This window comes from Neltuma alba, unplaced genomic scaffold (assembly GCF_004799145.2).
Source record: "Neltuma alba isolate B1F8T4 unplaced genomic scaffold, ASM479914v2 tig00001196_pilon, whole genome shotgun sequence".
NCBI classification, from domain to species: domain Eukaryota; kingdom Viridiplantae; phylum Streptophyta; class Magnoliopsida; order Fabales; family Fabaceae; genus Neltuma; species Neltuma alba.
In genome coordinates, this window is record NW_021632373.1 from 85,171 (window position 1) to 105,048 (window position 19,878).

General features: G+C 30.2%; 2 protein-coding genes across 2 annotated transcripts; one reads left to right on the forward strand and one right to left on the reverse strand.

The window, feature by feature from the left end:
• Nucleotides 1-4,018: 4,018 nt before the first annotated feature.
• On the reverse strand, nucleotides 4,019-4,711 carry LOC114752903 (ethylene-responsive transcription factor 1-like). Its single transcript, XM_028941604.1, has one exon. The coding sequence runs from the start codon at nucleotides 4,709-4,711 to the stop codon at nucleotides 4,019-4,021; it is 693 nt and encodes a 230-aa protein (XP_028797437.1).
• A 5,010-nt stretch (nucleotides 4,712-9,721) lies between these two features.
• On the forward strand, nucleotides 9,722-10,296 carry LOC114752916 (50S ribosomal protein L18, chloroplastic-like). The gene is made up of 2 exons (XM_028941610.1): nucleotides 9,722-9,818; nucleotides 9,998-10,296. Exons 1-2 carry the CDS (start codon nucleotides 9,722-9,724, stop codon nucleotides 10,294-10,296), a joined length of 396 nt encoding a protein of 131 aa, XP_028797443.1.
• Nucleotides 10,297-19,878: the final 9,582 nt, after the last annotated feature.

Here is a 19,878-nt window from a genome sequence, read left to right on the forward strand (position 1 = left end):
GCTTCTCTCATATACAAACCATGTCACTGTGCCCTTTGACCTGAGATCATCATGGATTCATACATGAGAAACGCTTAGCTTTGACCTAGTCAAAAGTCACTTTTGACCGAGTGATCATAAAGACTATGTTCAGGCTTAGTGGTTTTTCATGCGAAGGAATGTGATTGGTCAAGATGGAATTTGTCCCTCACATTCGTAGAGAGACATTACTGGGCCCCTCGATGAGTGAGTCTGAGAAATGTATGGCCATACTATAATGGAAAGGTAGTTCCATTTCTATACTCAAACTACTCAGGGATCGAGAAAGTAACGGTCATGAATAGGAGGATGACGTTCTCCATGCCTCATCCATGACCAAAATGTCGTGTGACAAAAGGGACGTGATATGGTTGTATGAAAGGTTACATCGTTCAACGATCCTCATATGATTTGGGTAGTCGTGATGTCTTGCTAGAGACCGCTTATGACTTGTGAGTCATTATAGTTAATTTTTATAATGACTCAACAAGTTAAAAAAAAAAAACTATATCAAGTTCTTAATACAAGACCTAGTTAATTAATTTGGAGGAATCAAAAAATTACTTAATTATAATATATATGTTACATGATCTTTCTAAAATACTCATATATAACGTTAGCCTATATATCAATTTATAAATAAGACAAATTAGTTTTAAAAAAATGATAAATATAAAACTTTAAAATAATTTAGTTAGTTTTTTAATTTTCTAAAATTAGTTAATTGGATCTTATATTAAATATGGGAGGTAGTATATCATATTTCCCATGCATACATGCATCAAACGTCTTTTTTAAATCTTACATTAAATGTTTTGTTGACCACAGTCCACAACTACCATTCTAACGAAATGTTGACGACATTGATCTTAGAGTGCATAAAATGTAAAACATAAGATTTATTGAGATCTTTGACGAAATTCCACAGCATCTATCGATGGCTCATGTATATATATTATACTTTTTCGATCTAATTATTAAGTTAATTTTAGTCCTAAATATAAGATCTATTTCTCATTTTTATTATTTTTTTCTAAATTATCCCTATAGATAATTCCTTAACCATAATCAAGTAAGTGAGGGAGGGAGAATATTAAGAAAGATGATTATGGTATTTTAGGAAAAACATGTCATGTTTTTTATAATTAGCTAACTTACCTAACTTTCTTAATCTAATCAAATTAGTTAAATAGGCCTTATATTAAGGATTGGAAGAGTATTATATAATTATGTATTGAAAGTAAGTTGAACAATGACCATACCTGCATAAATTTTCCGTGGCTCGTGGGGGACATCATAAATATATATTATTATAATTAAATAGACTAAGATTGAATGCTTTTCAGTCTGAATGCAAATTAAAATATGTAATTTGGAAATTAAACTGTTTTACCATCGTGTTGTTCAACTAAGGCCCACCTTGTAATTGACTAGATTAAAGTGTTTGAAAGCTAAAGGTGCACTAGTAAGTACTCCCTCTGTTCCTTATTATAAGAGACATTTGATGCTTATGGCATGTTCCAATATATAAGAGACACTTAAAAGTTGTCTCTATTTTTTTGTATTGATTTCCTATTTCACCCCTATTTATTTTGTCTCCCACTCATACTCTCTCTCCCTCCCACTTCTCTTTCTTTTAATAATTTAATTATTCTCTCTCATACTCTCTCCCCTTATTAATGGGGGTATTGTTGGAAAAAATATTATACTTTTTACATATTAATTGTCCTCAACTAATTTTAACTGTTTTTTTGATCAACGTAATTTAGTTATTTGTCTCTTATAATAAGGAACGGAGGGAGTAGTAATTAGTGCTGGTAATTAGAGCTGAATCTTCAAAACGTAAATATACAAATAAAAAAAATTAGAGAAATAATTTATTTAATTCTAAATGAGAGTTAGAAAATCAAAAATTTTAAAAATTAGTTAAGTTATACTTGTTACCAATACGTGTTGATATCTTTAAAAGACTACATTCAATCATTATTTTCATATGTAAACCTTTAATATATATTATCGAAATGGATAGTTTAAAACAAATTTATATTATAAATTTTGAAGACAAAATGAATTGAAGTCTTATATTTAGAATAAAAATAAACTCTTTAACTAGGTTTCATATTTTAGAGAATCTAAAAAAAAAATCTTTGAAATTTAAAATTTTAAATCAGTCTTGTTTATTATACATTAATAACATTTGACAATATTTGAAAATCAAATGAGAACACATTTTTGTAGTCATTTATAATTTGAGATTTTAAAATTTTAAAAATATTTTTTTGAATTTTCCCTTTATATTTAGAACTGGAGTGAGTAGTAATTAAGTAGATATTCAACGAGTTTTTTCTAAAAGAATAAAACGTTGTTTAAGTATTATAACCACATGCTTCTAGCTAATCATATGCTTATTTGATCCTGAAATAAAATATATATATAAACATATATATATATATCTATATATTCAAAGGGGGGTTGTGACGGGTAAGTAAATAATTAAACACGCTTCCACATGTATAGATGTATTGGGCATCATGTGACAAATAAAATGCACGAATCATACCTTGTGAATTTACGTTTGATATTTTATTAGGTACACTTCCATGCATATATTTTGCATTGGAAAATGAAACAAACTACTATTTTTTTCACAACAAAAGACACTACTCATGATTTATGAATATCCTGAAAAATATATTGCAAATAGCACAATTCACGAGGCATAAGTAGGTATAATTCCTGCTAATTATTTAACCTCTAATTGATTATCATTTATGAAATGAGATGAAATCATGTTTAATTTCAGTATAATTATTATTTATTTTTAAAAGAATATTCATGAATTTAATATGGTTTTACTAGCTATTTTGAAATGATTTGAAATATATGTTCTGAATGCTTTAATTTTGATTTGATTCTATCTAGCTCTTTCCTTGCTCAAAACTTTGTCCCCCACATTAAGATTGTGCTTTCTTAATTATAATTTCTTTGCTTTTTTTTAATTGCTTTTATTGAAGAACTATATTGAAGTATTTCCGGCTTCACGTGTTTGTTTGATTACTGTTTTCTAATGCCAACATTTGAAAAAGCTGTTTGGTTATTTAATATTAAACATATGATATAATAATTAATCCATTTATTCCCAAAAGATTTGGGAATCATGTTCATGTGCTCGCATGTTGGCTGCCCTTCAATCAACGATCGATCAACCAAATTCAAATATGTTATGCTCAATATTGTTTAATTTATTTAAGCACTTTTTTTATTTTGTAATATAAATATAAGCCACATCAAATATACATTTAATTGATTATTACGGCATGGGCTAAACTTGACGTCACCTGTAGGCATCTATCATCAAAAGTTCTGAACTCCATAAAATATTAACAGTATAATAATAACAAATATTACCCCCACTAGGTTATGGATAGGACGACATGATTATACTCTTTCAATAATTTAATCTTTAAATAAATTATTGACCAAAAAATTCGTATCTCTTTTACTTTTGATTAAGAAATTAAAGTAAAAAATTTCCATATACTTATGGTTAAATCACCCAATGCAATTTAGAATGTTATAAATGGTATGTATATTTATTTTTTGTTCTTTCCTTCAAATAAAAATTCATGATACTATCGCCTAGATGAATAGTGGCATTTGGGATGAAAGATTTATTTTTTGTTCTCTCACTTAACAATCTGCCTCTAATTTTAAATATTATTTATTATGTGAACAGTGGTAATTAGCTTGATGAGAGGGAGTGATTATTAACAGATAGAATAATTTGATAATCAAATATCTGCTTTGAGTAAAATCTTAGTAGTAACGCACCCCAATTAATATTTTATGGCAATTTCAAAACTGCAGCTAGCTAGACTTGACAAACCAAACAAAAATCATAATTAGACACCAACATACAAAATCACATGAAGGTATTTTTTGGAAGAAAAAGTGTGAAGAGGAAGAGAAATAATAGATCATCATCAGCATTAATGCATTATTATTTCAAGCTTCTGACTTGGCTTCTATTTGTTGCTAATTTATTCAATAGACTAGTCAGCCTCTTCTTCTTACTGCTTGACCCTTGAGATCCGCCTTTATCCTCAGATGCACAACCTGACCGCGATGAAGATTCCGGCGAGTGGCACTGCGGCGTCGTCTCACTGACTACTCTTTCCGGCACCTCTGGCGGCGATTCGGACCCAATGAGATGTGGGAAATTGAGCTTGGCTTTTCTACCCCTTATCTTAAAAGCAGCTCTATCATAAGCCAATGCTGCATCCTCTTCCGTCTCATATGTCCCTAACCACGTTCTTGCTCCGTTCCTCTTCGGGTCCCGGATCTCAGCTGCGAACTTCCCCCACGGCCGACGCCTCACACCTCTGTAATTCCTCCATCTAGGCGGCGCGTTCCTTTGACGCGCCACAGAATCTGCATTACTACTAACATTATTATCAGCCCTATCACCACCTGCTGATAGTTTCACGGTGTCTTCGTGCTCACCGGAAAACACCGTGCCACTGAAGTTGCCCGGAGCCTGCTCAAGCGAAGCAGTAATGTCGCAGTTAGGGTTTGAAGTAGCAGAGCTTGACGTGAACGAGACATTATTCGTCATGAGAGAAGTGAAAGATGAAGGATCATGATGATCGTATTGCTGAACTGATTCGAAAGAAGAAAGATTGTTAGGGATCATTTTTAGAAGCTAAGTTTATGATGTGAGATAACAGAAGCGCAGAGATGAGCAATACTGAGACATGACTTATTTATATGTATAATGACGTTCGTTTGAAGGGATTTGATGATATATTATTTTATTCTTGAGTTATTGTTTTTTGACCCTAATATTCTTGAATTTGTTGTTCCCATGGAAACTTCAAGTGTAAGTGGTTTTTAAGTTAATATAGAGTGGTTGTCCTCGCGCGTGGGATTAGTTTGTATACGAAGTATTTATATATATATATATATATAAATATAATAGATACATACTATATATGTATACATGACATGATATGATAGCTTCTTTTGTATAACATTTATTTAAGAGCTCTTTGATCATTTGCTTTCGTTTTCTTTTCTTTTCTTCTATCTCTCTCTCTCCCTTTTTTTTTTTTTTGCTTTTGTTTTTGCCAACTGTTTTTGCTTTTGTTTAAAGTATGGTTTATTTTGCTTCGTTTAAACTATGGTATGCAGAGGCAAATCCAGAGTCAAAATGTTAAATATTCTAACACAAGTAATTGATAAAAATTTCATTGTTATTCAAACGAAAATTTAATCTTTTAGACTTTCAATTTTTAACTCATTTATAATTCAATCTTTTAATTATGATTCAACACAACTTAGTCCTGAATTTTTGACTGGCCTGTGACTCAACTCCTTGTTTTTTCATATTTTTATATGATTATCCTTATCATCTATAGCTCATCTTATGTGGCAAAGATTTGTTTCCAGCTCAGCTCCACGTGGCGTTGCTGTGTCATCTTTCTTGGAAACGCCTGCCGGCCAGTTCACCTCTTCTGATGCTTCCCCACTCGGAGTTTTTCCGTTCAGCTTTCCCTCCAACTTCGCAGCCCAACCGATACCGTCTTCCAGTCAGCAATAGTCATAGAATTTGCTGATATAGTATTATTTTGTAGCTTTTTCGCTATTTGGGTGACCCTGATAGTGTAACTCACACGGATTCCCTTTAACTTGAAACCATCATAAAAAGCCAAAGGAGAACAGGAAAACGATGAAGAAGCTATCACTTTTGTTTTTTTTTTTTGTTTTTTGTTATTTTTCTTTTCCAATTAGATTTTCCTGAAAATCATACAGAAACTTATCACGATTTTGGGGAGAAGTGACATTTGGCTGGTGCCTTGGTGGTAAAATTTTGAATAAAAAATATCTCTTTAGCCCAAAGTTTACTGTACTTAATTTAAGGATCATAATACAATTAAAGTTGCTAGGCAAAGCAGAGCAAGGAGTGACTATTGCCGATTGGGAAATGGTGTCGGTGGTGCTGCAGAGTTGAAGGGAAAGCTGAAGTGGGGAGCGACAGAAGCAAAACGATATAGTATTCCCGAGCGGTTGCATTAGCCAAGATATCCTGAAATCTATATACGACCTCTAATTCTTAATATAAGAATTAGTTGATTAATTTAAATGGATTAAAAAAATTAGTTAAGTTAGTTATTTGTAATAAATAAGTGTTTTCTTTTTCAAAATATCTTTACTAATCATATATATTAACTAGAACTATCATTTGATAAAATATTTACCGTATGCAACTACTCCAAAAACTACCTTAGGAAAAATGGACAAAATATAAGAGATAAAGTAGATTAGGATATTATATTTATGATTAAATTAAAATTCAAACTAACTCTCATATTAAGAACCGGAGATATTATTATATATAATTCCATTTTTGGCGTCGGCTTATTTTCTTTTGAAAAAAATGGGACCATAAATTTTTCCCCAGTTTTTTCTGTGAGAGCCACATGGAACCACGTAGAGGGGACAACCGTAAATGGATAATGACATTAGAATATTAAACGTCAAATTCTTCATCATAAGAAATATTCGAACGCCCATGACGTACGGAACATTATATATTTATATACTATCTTTTGTGCTTAATATAAAAATTAGTCAATTAATTTAAGTAGATTAAATAAATTTGTTAAGTTAGTTATTTGTAATAAATATGTATTGTCTTTTATAAAATACTTATGTTAATCAGATGTATTAGCTAGAACTACCATTACTATAAGAACTAGTTTAGAAAAAAAAGGATAAATATAAAAATAAAATGAATTGAAATTTTATATTTAGGACTAAACTAAAAATCAGACTGGCTCTGATATTAAATACTAGAGGTACTATCATGATTATCAATACATTTATTAAAAAAATTAAATGATGATTAACATAAACATTAATGGATGATGGGACTTTGGGTGATTAAAAAATCCCAAAAAAAAAAAAGGAAAAGAGGAAAAGATGCATTTTCAATTATATACTCTTATTATGTGGGAAAAAAATTTCAGCACGTGGTCTAATAAGCCTTCGACTATTAGAAACTTGTACGAACCTATACAAGACGGTACATATTGTCTAGTGGATGACCAAGAGTCAAAAGTTTGTAAATAGTTAATGGGAGAATTACAATCACATCCCAAAAAAAATTATTAAAAAATCTTAATAACAACCTAAACAATTTGTAATAATAAGTTCTAGAATGAAAAATGATAATTTCTATGACTTGTTCTGTAATTTTTTTATTTCTTAGGACTTGATTGTAATTTTCTCATAGTTAATTGGCTTTTGTGAATTGTTAATAGCTAATTATGTGTTATGATTGGCTTATACAAGAAGTTTTGTAAGTTAATTTGTAAAAATGTTGCCTGAAATTGTTAATACACACATATATTATCTCCGGTCCTTGCTATAAAAGAATTAGCTGACCAATTTGAGTAGATTAAGAAAATTAATTAAGTTAGTTATTTATAACAAATAGTTGTTATCTTTCTTAGAATATATTTACTAATCATGTATATAGCTAAAACTATCATTTGATGCAAACATTTAACACATGCAACTACCATTAGGATTACTTTAAGAAAAAGGGATAAATTTGAGAAACAAAGTAGACTAAGATCTTATATTTAAGGCCAAATTGAATGTTAAACTAGCTTTTATATTAAGGATCAGATGCAGTAGTTAATATATTTTTGGAGAATTATAATGAAATTCCAAGAAAGAAAAATACTTACAAAATAAATCCCAAAAGTTATCATTTTCTACCCTGAAACTTCTTATTATAAGCTGTTTAGGTTGTTATTAAAACTTTTTTGTAATTATTTTTTTTGTTCTTGAGATCTTATTGTAATCCTCTCATATATTTTTGTGAATATCTAAAGCGCTGTTGTTAATAACTAATCTGTTAGCAAATTGTCCAGTTACCAGTTTGACCACCCATAAAAGTGGCTTTTTAGTTTTTTTTTTTTAAAAGCAAAAAAAAAGGGAGGGACTATATAGTAAAGGAAGAACATTCACAGATCTGAAATTGGTTCCTTTAGACCGATTTGGGAATTGTTTAACTTAATTAGTGACCCAATTTCAAATGTGAGCATTTTGATTGCATTTAAAAGAAAATTTCCCCTTTTTCTAATCGATACTTGTACAAATTCTATTTTTTTCCCCTTACACACACACAATAACTTAACAACATTTTTTCTCTAAATAGTGGATATATTTTTAGGAAAATAGTAAAAGTAATGAAAACGAGCTTCAAGATCCTTAAGGAAGAATTATAAAGCATGAGTCATATATATATATATATATATATAAACTATAAAATAATTTGACCATGACTATATGTCTTCCCTTGGCTTGTGGTGAGCATTCACATATAATGGTCGTTGAACTAACACTCGGCTTGCGTTTGACTAAGCTGGTTTGTGTTGAGACTTCAACAAACGAACATATATAAATAGCATTAAAAAAATAAAAAATGTCACGAAATAATAAGTAACTTAAACTAAATACGAACTCAACCAAGTTTGATTCTTTAAATGGATTTATTTTTATATTTATCATGATGATATCATCAAAAGGAATAAACGTTCTGGCCAAAAAGGGTAAAGAAAGAATCAATAACCTTAATTGCTATATATTGACTAGATATTAAGCACGTTTAGGTTTTTTGATCTTGAAATCAACATCAATATTATAATGATTAATCTTAAACAATATAATTGTCCATTCCTCGCTATTAGTTAATTACATCACATGTAAAATATGCCGGTTAATTTATTATTAATTATTTGTTTATTTTTGTTGCTTCATTGAAGTATTTTCAACCTACACGTGGATGTAGGCGGCCGACATGGGAGATGGCTGTTTTCTAAGGCCAAATTCTGAAAAGTTGTCTCCTAATTTCCACGGATGATATCTCTAAAAGATTCGGTGATTTGGATGTCATAATTAACGCGTGTTGGCCTTGTGATCAGTGTTACATTTTTTTTTTGTGCCATGGCCAATGTTAGATCAAGCCAATGTATTACTCTTTTAGTCCCTTATTATAAGAAACTACTATTAAGATTACACATTTTAAAATATTAATTAAATTTATTTAAAAGCAATAAATATGTAAGATATAATATACACATTTCTTAAATATGTCTTTATTGTTAAAAGCGTACATGAGAGATAATGCATAAAAATTTATTACAGAGATAATAAGTAATATATATTTAATGAAGCTAAAAGTAAAACGATTAATTTGATATTTCAGACAAAGATAATTTGTTTTTTATATTTAGAAACAGCACTATGAGAGAGAGATTGTTTCTTATAAAAAGAAATGGAATTTGTATCTCTTTTTCTTTATTATATTGTATTAATTTTGTTTTAGATATAGCACATTGTTCTAATTATTTCGAAATCTATATGTAGATCTCTCTTCAAACTCAGTGTTTCTTTTAACTTTTAAACAAACTCAATGTTATATTCTAACTTCTCTTTTATTTTGAAACCCAAAGTTATTTTGTTGATTAATCTTCGTGTGTTAGTTGGTTTGACCTTGACATTTTACTCTTCGTGGTATGTTTCATCGCCATCGCTTGGCAGGATAAGGGTTCAGTGTAGATTTCTTCCTTAGAGTCCTCCATTGGCTTCTGAGCTTTTCACTCTTGTTCCCTTTTGAATATAACTACATAATATGGAACTTGTGAATGTTCCTGCGCTTCGAATTACAAATTCTGCAGTCTTCGGAGTACAATTAAAGCTTTTTGTTTCCTCTCTTTCGCTGAGAAGAAGTAAGTTTTTCACAACTTACCCTTCCTAATTGGTATTTTATGTTGTGAGGTTGGAGTTTAGGTTTCTTATATGATTATAGGTTCACTGTATTCTGAAATTGATCATGCGACACTAATATTTTGCATAAGGCTTCAGATAATTGTTATTCTGAAGAGATTTTTTTTTTTTGGGTGTGCAGCTTTGATCAAGAATCGACTAGTTGTCGAAGCTGGGGCAAATGCTAGAAAAGAAAGTGCCAAAATCCGGAACAGAAGGATGCAGAAGAAGTTTGATGGAACACCTAGAAGACCAAGGCTTTCCGCATTTTGCTCAGAGAAGCAGTTGTATGCAATGCTGGTTGATGACCAAAACAAAAAGTGTCTGTTCTATGGAAGTACATTGCAGAAATCTATCCGACAAGATCCCCTTGTTCCAATATTGAAGCTCCTCAACGTGTTGGGGAGGAACTTGTCAAAGCCTGCGTTGAACTCAACATAAATGAAATATCGTCTTACGGTCGCAATGGTTTTTGCTCGCGGAGAAAGGATGCAAGCCTTTGAGAATGTAATCTCCAGTTTTGCATTCTTGTCAGGATTGATCTGCATGGAAGACTATTCTTTTTCAGTAACAAGAGAAACAATCAAATGCAGAAAAGGATTTTACTTTGCTAGCGCAAGATTCTGAATTCCTGATCAACTAAGGCACTGCTGTAAGACCAGTAATGCTATATGGTAGTAAATGTTGGGTTTTAAAAGGATAACATAAACATAAAGTGGAGGTAGCCGAGATGATAATACTGAAATGGATGTACGGTCATACAAGAAAAAATAGGATTCGTAATGAACATATCCATGAAAAAGTTAGAGTGGCTGCTATTGATGAGAAAATAGTAGAAAACCATTTGAGATTGTTTGGTTATGTGCAAAAGAGGCCTTTAGGTTGATCAAACAGCATAAAGTCCTCTACAAAGAGCTAAGGCCAAAGAGAATACTTCATAAAGTTATTAAGCGAAATCTTTCAATAAACAATATATTCAAAGATTTGATCTTCGATAAAATTCAATGGAGTTGTTGTAGCTTTTGTATTAAGGTTTTGTTTTTGTTGTTGTTATTGTTGGGAATTCAAATGTATGGACTCAAATGAAATGATGCCAACCCTTAAGAAAACATTCATTCCATCCTCCCCTCACCAATTTGAGGCGCCCAAAAATTTTTTTCCAAATAAATAGCCGCTAGTGATTATTCTTGGCTTTTTCATTTCATTTCATTCCATTCTTAAAAATTTAAAAAGAAAAAAAAGAAAAGTCCCCAACAGTGCCTAAAGAAACATTGAGAATAGAAATATGCTTTGCTTAAGGATAGTGAAGAAAAATACAGATGAAATATGCTTTCCTTAAGAACAGTGAAGAATATGTTCTTATTTCAACGAATCCTGATGATACCTTTGTCGTTAAAGCACTCAATTAAACAAGATCCTAATTAACTTGTAGTTTAGGATCAACCTAAGTTATTACTTCCAATAAACAAGTCATGGGTTTCTTTAGGTAAAAATTTAGGTGATAAAAAAAATGCAAGAAATTAGACCTAAACTAAAATGCAAAATTCTAATTCTAAATGGAAGATGCAAATGTCCTAAAATCTATATGAAAATTAAATTAAACTAAATGAATGCAATGCAATTTTGGAGGGTTTTTTTGAGGAAAAAAATTAAATGATAAATAAAGAAAATTGACTAGAAAGAAAAGAAAATTAACAAGTAAAAATTGAGGAAGTTTCTCTTAGGTAAAGTAAAAAAGACAACTTAGGATTCGCAGGGATTTAACCTTCATAACCTTAATCAGTTAATTAGACCAAAGGGAAGTGATAAGAGTGGAATTAATAAACTTAATTACCTACTTGAAACAAAAGGAACCCTCAATTTCAAAAAACCTTTAAACTATTAGAGAACTCATAACAGTATAAAGTTAGTTAATTAAGCTTATTAAAACCAATGAAGATAGCTCAAATTAATTCTGAAAATTATGTTTGATATTATCCAATTAAATAATTAGACAATTAACCAACTTAATTAAACAATTAAGAGGTAAACTAAAAGAACCTAAATTTTACAATTCAAACCACATTGATAATTAAATCCATAATGAAAACTCAGTTATAAATTAAATTAATAATGCAAAGGTTCATAAACATAAAATTTCAGCAAGTGTCTCAATACAAATAAAATCCAAATATCAATTTAATCCAAGCATAAAGATGGCAATCTAAAACTAAATTATCTCACAAAAATATGACTTAAAATTATTTAAAACTAAATAATCTTAAGTCCTTGAATTAAAAAGATAAATGGAATATCACTCTCTTGTGGTCTTTAAGTACTAGTCCAAGGCTCAAGCTTTTTCCACGCTCTTCCCAAGTTGTCTCCCTAGCAAGCTCAAGCTTCCACCAAATTGCCTTCTCTTCCAAAATTGTTAAATGCTACGGCCATGAATTGATGAAAGGTGATGATGATGTGGAGATGGGAACGGGATCGCCTCAAGGAAATAGATGAATGTGAGAGGAAGATGGTTATTCAATTGGTGATGGGTTGCGTGACGTGAATGAGGGGAGTATATGGGCACTGCGCAGGAATGGAGAAGTGAATAATTCTCTTGACCGAAAGGGTGAATATGGGATGAAGGAAGTGATTGACGGTGGATGATGCCCGTGGGTGTGAATGGAGAAGGAAAAGTGATGCTAGGCGTGAGTCCTTGCTCTCAAATAAGGAACATATTTTAATGAGAGAAAAGGGAATTTTTTGTGGATCCAAAGCTCAACCCATTAGTAATTAATTGACTCACTTGATATTAGTTATTAGATTGTGCTTAAATTCCAAGAAACAATCTTTGCATCATTGGATTTCCTATATGCTCTTTCTTGACCTATAAGAATTTAAGTGTATCCATTAATGCAGATTATATCCAAATATAATCAAAAATTAAATATCAGATATGCACAAAAATTAGGCAAAAAATTGTAAAACTTTCTAAAAATAATCTTTCTAAAAATATGAAACTTGTTTCTAAAGAAATAGGAAAAATTAATTCCAAGTCAAAAATAGGAAATCACAAAATATTTATATTTTTAATCCAAAATCTCAATTTTTATGAAAAATTCAAAAATCAACCAATTAATTCAATAATGTATAAAAATCCATTTAAGCTCAAAATTATCATTTAAATCTTGAATTAATATGGGATAAAATATATAAAAATTAGATTTTACCAAATCTACCTGTGGATCCCTTGAGGAGAAATTAAAGTTGGGTGCCTTTGCCACAATTTTGATTTGAGTAAGATTAAGCAAGAATCTACCTGTACGTGTTCCTGCACGCGCCCGCACGCTTGAAAGCCGCAGTGGTCAATTTGTGTTTCAGCTTTCATCATCATCGTGGGCCAAGTTTTAGACAGGTTTGAGGCGTAATGCCCTGTACCTTCTTAGGAGGTGTTTAAATTTTTTTTCCAAACCATGGTTTGAAAAAAAATTTGCTAAACACTTTTTTTTTTTTTGAAAAACCATGGTTTTGGCCAGCCAAACCATGGTTTTCATATAAGCTGGCAAATTGTGGATTGTGAAGAAACATGTTTGTTGAAATAATAATTGCTCCTGGTAGAGAGGCTTCAACGGTGGAAAACAAAATTCTCTCTCCTCCCATTCTGAAATTTGTCGCCACCGGTGACAAATTATTTTACAAAAAACATATTTAGTTATTTTATTAATATATATATGTATTAATTTTAATTATTTTATTACTATATATTATTTATTAATATATATACATATTTAATTACTTTATTAAATTATTTTGCAAAAAAACATATTTATTTATTTTATTAATATATATACATAAGGTATATTTTATTAATATTATTTATTTACTTCAAATAAACATATATTATAAAATATATCTTATATGTAATTATCATTTAAACTTATGTCTTTTTTAGTAATTTCTACATATAAAAAAGCACTTCTGACAACAACTATCTAAACACTCTCATTTTATCAGAATCACTTTTTCAGAAAATCTATTCTTTCACAATCTATTATCTCTATAATCTATTCTCCAAATCATGGTTTAGCTTCATCCAAACAACCCCTTAATCTTTTTGTGCCCTTTTTTTTTTCCAGCTTTCATCATCATCATCGCCGCCACACATGATGACGTGGTGACTAGTAGAGACGCCGCGCCACATTTTACTTTTTTATTTTTTCAAAAATTGAGTTAGCGACGAATTAATGATAGAAAAATTCCGTTACTAATTTGCGACAGAAATTTTTGTCAATAATTAACAACAAATTAGCGACGAAAAATTCCATCGTTAATCCATAGCTAATTGGCAACGGAATTTCAATTCCGTCACTAATCCAATTAGTGACAAAGGGATTAGCGACGGAACAAATTCCGTCGCTAATTGCATTTTTTTTTTAGTGTCTAAAGTTATGTTAAGGATCAAAGATATATCATATATACCTTGGTTAAAGTTTCATACTAATAACGTGTTAAAAATAAAGAAGAAATAGAGAAAAAGAGAGGATGAATAAGAGAGAGTATTTCTAATTCCATTCAAAAGTGCTCAATATATTATACATGGCCCCTATTTATAGATACAGCTTTATATCTTTGATAGAATCTGCAAATTACATAATAATAGGAGATAATTATGGGATATAGAGATAATAGGAGATATGAAGATTATAGGAGATAATAGGAGATATATGAACATCCACAAAGATATTATTATATTCATAACAAAAATAAGTCTTACACTAACATTAACTCTCAAATTAACTCTCACATTAAGAACAGGAGGAGTAGTATATTTAGACAATGAATATACTATATTTTAATCCTTAAGAGACAGGCAAACATAACAAGATAAAGTTGGCCAAAAAAAACCAGGATAAAGACATGAAAATATTAACTTTAAAATATAGTATATTTATAAGAAATATTAATAACAACACGCCTGAGACAAAATAGTAGATGACCTCCAATACCGAATTAATAATATACTCCTTCGGTTTTTAATATAGGACCCAAATATTGAGTTAGTTTTGATCCTAAATATAAGACCTATTTATCATATTTATTAATTTTTTCTAAATTACTCCTATAGATACTCCCTCAACCATAATCAAGTAGGAGAGGAAGAGGGGGTATTAAGAAAGATGATTATGGTATTTTAAGAAAAACATGTCACATTTCTTATAATTAACTAACTTATCTAACTTTATTAATCTAATCAAATTAGTTAAACGGGTCTTATATTAAGGACAGGAGAAGTAGATCATTACGCTTTAATTTTAATGAATATCAGCATGTGGTCAAAATCTTCACCTTGACTTCTGGGAACCCACGGGTCAGCAAAGAGTACTGTTTCTAATTTTAAATTTATGATTTTTTTAATTGATTACACTAACACATGTTGTAAGGTTTTTATATCTATTATAGAATGTTATGTTTAGGGGGGGAATATCATCAGAATTAGTTTATAGATATATATATATATATATATATTTATATAACATTTTGTCTAAAGTAATACTTCTAGTTCTTAATATAAAACCTAATTAATTAATTTAGAAAGACTAATAATGTTAGTTATTTATAGTAAATAAATACTCCTCCGGTCCTAATTATAAGACCCAATTGACTTATTTGAGGAGATTAAGGAAGTAAGTTAAGTTGGTTATTTATAATAAATAAGTGTTGTCATTCCTAAAATATCCTTGTTGATTAAGTATATTGGCTAAAACTATCATTATTAGAAGGATTATCTTGGAAAAAAATGCATAAATATAAGAGACAAAATGGATTGGGTCTTATAATTAGGACCAAATAAAAAGTCAAATTGGGTCTTATAATAAGGACCGGAGGAGTATTATCTTTTCTAAAATATCTTTATTAATTATGTGTGTTTGAATTACCTATTGATTGTAACTCCTCAATATATGCAACTACTATAATGATTCCCTAAGGGTAAAATAGATAAATATTATAGAAAAAATAAATTAGGTTCTCATATTTAGAATCAAATTAAATATCAAACTAGCTTTTTTATTAAGAACAAAAGGTAGTATTAGTTTTTTATGTCTTTTCTTGTATTTTTTTAATCAACTGAACAACCTTCCAACCAATTAAACAACATCCTCTAATTATAATAAATTTTATGAAGAATAATTTCGAAGTCTCGAAAGTATTAATTAATTTTAACTAATTTAAGTAAAGTTGATCATGAATCCAAGGTAAATATTGCTCTTTATAAATCAAAGTGAATTAGAATCTTATATTTAAAATTGAATTCAAAATCAAACTAACTCTAATATTAAGGACAAGAAGCAGTACTTTTTAAGATTTATGAATAATGCAATATAATGGTACTCATTATTTTATACTTTTCACTCTTCGCTCAGGGCGAGTTAAGCATATATAGAAAAATCCAAATCAACTTATGATATATAATTTAAAACAATAAATTTTACTTTCAAGTCAGTGTAGAGAAATACATCTAAAGATACATAAAACCGGTGAACAGGAGGAATCCCTTGGGCCTTGACTTCAAAGTTGAATAAAGCCTCACTTTGTAGACCAGTGTGAACCGAGTTAAAGCTCTCAAATACAGTGTAAAAGAAAGCTATTTAATTTTTTCTACAATATTCATTATCTTAAGTTTTATAATAAACTAGATTAGTAAAAAATTATAAATAATGCGGCCTGTCAAAAAATCTCATGCAACACATGAAAAAATGTTCTTGTTATTAACATATAAATACAAAATTACTTTTACATTTATTTTTAGTCACTTTTTTTCATTTTCTATGCAAAACACTGATGAGATTATTTTAATAATGAATAAATAACATATGAATTATTTAAAAATGAAGACGTTTTAAATTAATTACATCTTTAACAAAAAAACGGAAACTAAAAGAAATTAAGGATTATCAAATTTCCCTGCAAACGTAGGCTGCGAATCATAATTTGAAATTTAAATTGATAAAACTATTTTATTCCGCCCAAAGAAAACAAGAAAACGGATTTTCCTCAAAATTTGTGCGTTTAATATTCCTTATATTTTAGGATCAATAATCACCCAGCAACATTTTTCTAAAAAATTTTCTAATTATTGAACAACTTACATATTCTCCCCCCCCCCCAAAAAAAAAACTTGTATAGGATATCATCCCCTCGTCTTTGATCTACGTTTTGTTGACAACATGTTCTCAAGTGCACTGCACGTACTACACATAAGTAATTAACTTGTATTGTAGGGTTATTAATCTTTATTTTTCAATTTTATCCCTAGTTAATTTTTGCTGGGAAGAGAGAATGCGAAGAAAGAGGTGAAAATGATTAATAAATTTAAATAAAAAAATTAATAAGGACAAATTTAAAAAATTATATCAATTTAATACTTCATTGGTATGTGACGTAAGTTACATAATAAGTACGTTAAACTGGTAGCAAAGCAAAATACATGATTTTATTCAGATGTTCGAACAAACATACTCTCTCTCTCTCTCTCTCTCTATATATATATATATATATATATATATATATATATATATAGCGAGTGAGCTGACCGGACATATCTTCCATGGCTCGTGATGGGCATTCATATTACAAATAGACTAAGATTGACTACTTTTTCAGTCTGTAAAGGAACAATATGTTGCATTAATTTGGAAACTGTTTTGCTAAACATTATATGGTGCACTTGTATTGGGTTGAATCTTCAACAACGAAGTTACATAAGATAACAAAGAAAAAAGAAACAAGCCTAGCTTGATTCTGTTTTCTGCTTTAGAACATTTTTATAAAACTGTTTTTTTAAAAACAAGTTTTGGGATTAAAAAAATCTGTTTGGATGATTATTCTAACAAAACTACATTTGTAAACAAAAAACATAAAATTTTTATGATTCAATTGCTTTTAAAATCGACTTGGAGAGTTGAGAGAAGTTGAGAAAGAGTGGAGAGTACAGCAATCACAGATGGAGAGTTGGAGTGAGAGACAACGTAGACAAAAACAAACAACCCAGAAGGCAAGAGCAAGAGACGGAATGGAGAGCCTGGCTGTGACTAGGAAAGGAAATTTAAAAAAAAAACAGAGAGAGAGAGAAAATTACACACAGGTCCCACAGAGGAGAATTAATTTAGATAAAGTTCTTGAAAATCCCCAAATTCTTTCTAAGTTTCCAGGGACCTATGTGTAATAAATTACAATTGTATAAAGTCTGTTATGCCCTCATTGATTGAAAAAGAAAAAAGAGAGAAGGGAATGCCTTCTCCTAGTACGTTGGGTGCTCTGTATGCATGAGAAGAAAATGCTTAAAAAAGAAGGAACGGAGATTTATAACAGATGCCATTGTGTCCATTATTCCAGGCAAGCTGTGTTTTTCTTTTTTCATCTTCTATGTAGGTATCATCATTAAGAACATTATCTTCTTCGTCCATAGCCATTGAAAATGCAATGTTGGTTTGAAAAGTTGATTTATTGTAGGTGTGTGTATTAAGGATGAAATGAACTCACTTGAACTATCAAGAGAAGCTCATTTTAATCATATGTGGTCTTAATCGTCTTAGGTGTGGTTTTGTTATGTGTGATTAGGGTTATAAAGTGATGCTCTATTTTTTGGTGATTGATACTCTATTTTTTCGGTAATTGACGATGTGTTGCAGATGAAAATGAGAGGTTTTTATTGCTATAAGCCCTGTGATGCGATTGTTAAATGTCTTGTTAATAGGTACATTGAAGGTTGTTAATATAACTGTATGACTTGTTATAAACAAGTGATTTTGACAGGTTGATATGAAAGATGACAACTTCAAGTGGAAAGCATTTGTTCTGTTACCTCCATATAGGGGGACAATTTATTAATAGTGTAGAAGGTGAAATGCAATATGTTGGAGGTTGTGTGAGAACAAGAATGATAAAGAAAGGCACACCAATCACTAAAAGACCCTCAAGGAGGCCAAAGAAAAGAAGGATTGAATCTCAATTTCAAAATAAAAAACTTTACCACTGTGGAAGATGTCATAAGCTAGGCTATACTGTAAAGACTTGCCAGAACTCCAATCCAAGTTGAGCTTTGTTGGTGGCTTGTTTATATTTCTTTTTGTGAATACTTGTGATATAATTGTTTTGTAAATATTATAACCCACACCTCAAGTTATCCGTCATTATCCACACATGCAACCTGTGTGCTTTTTTGAATGGATTGTAAATTTGGTGTAGTTATATTGTACAGATATATCAAGTGGTAAATGACATCTGGTTGTAATCTTATATAATATCATATCTGTATTTTGATATACTTGTCAATAGGCTGTAATGGACTTGTTATCAGACGCTGTGGAGGTTTTCATTAGTAGTCTGAATTATGTTACTGATATAAAGTGATAATTTCTCCTACTTGCAATGTTCAATGATTTCTTAACACATGATTGTTGAGTTAAAGTTGTAACATGATATCATTTGGTTATAATTTGATGCTATGTTGAGGCTATGATATCCCACAGTGTGAGTTGTCAAGGGCACTGCCCAGGTTTTTAACCACTTCTCCTCAGGTTGTCAACAGCTGTCATTAAGATTGTAAATGAATCTCTGCAATAACAATATGCTATAATCCTATTTGGTTCAGTTACAGTTGTTAATGACTTCACAATGCTTCACATTATATTGTTAAGGTCGTTATGTGTGCTGATAATACAATTTTTTTTAGAAACTATGGTATCCAATAGAATGAGTTGTCAGGGGCACTACTAAGGTTGTTAACCACTTCTTCTCATTTTGTCAACAACCGCCGTTGAGGTTGTAAATGAATATCTGCAATAAAAATGTGATGTAATCCTGCTGGGTTTATTTAAAGTTGTTAATGACTTCAAAATGCCTCCCATTATATTGTTAAGTTCATCATATGTGCTGATAATATAATTTTTTAAAAAGCCGTGGCATCCCATATAGTGAATTGTCAGAGGCACTACTAAGATTATTAAGCACTTCCCCTCAGGTTGTCAATAGACACCGTTGAGGTTGTAA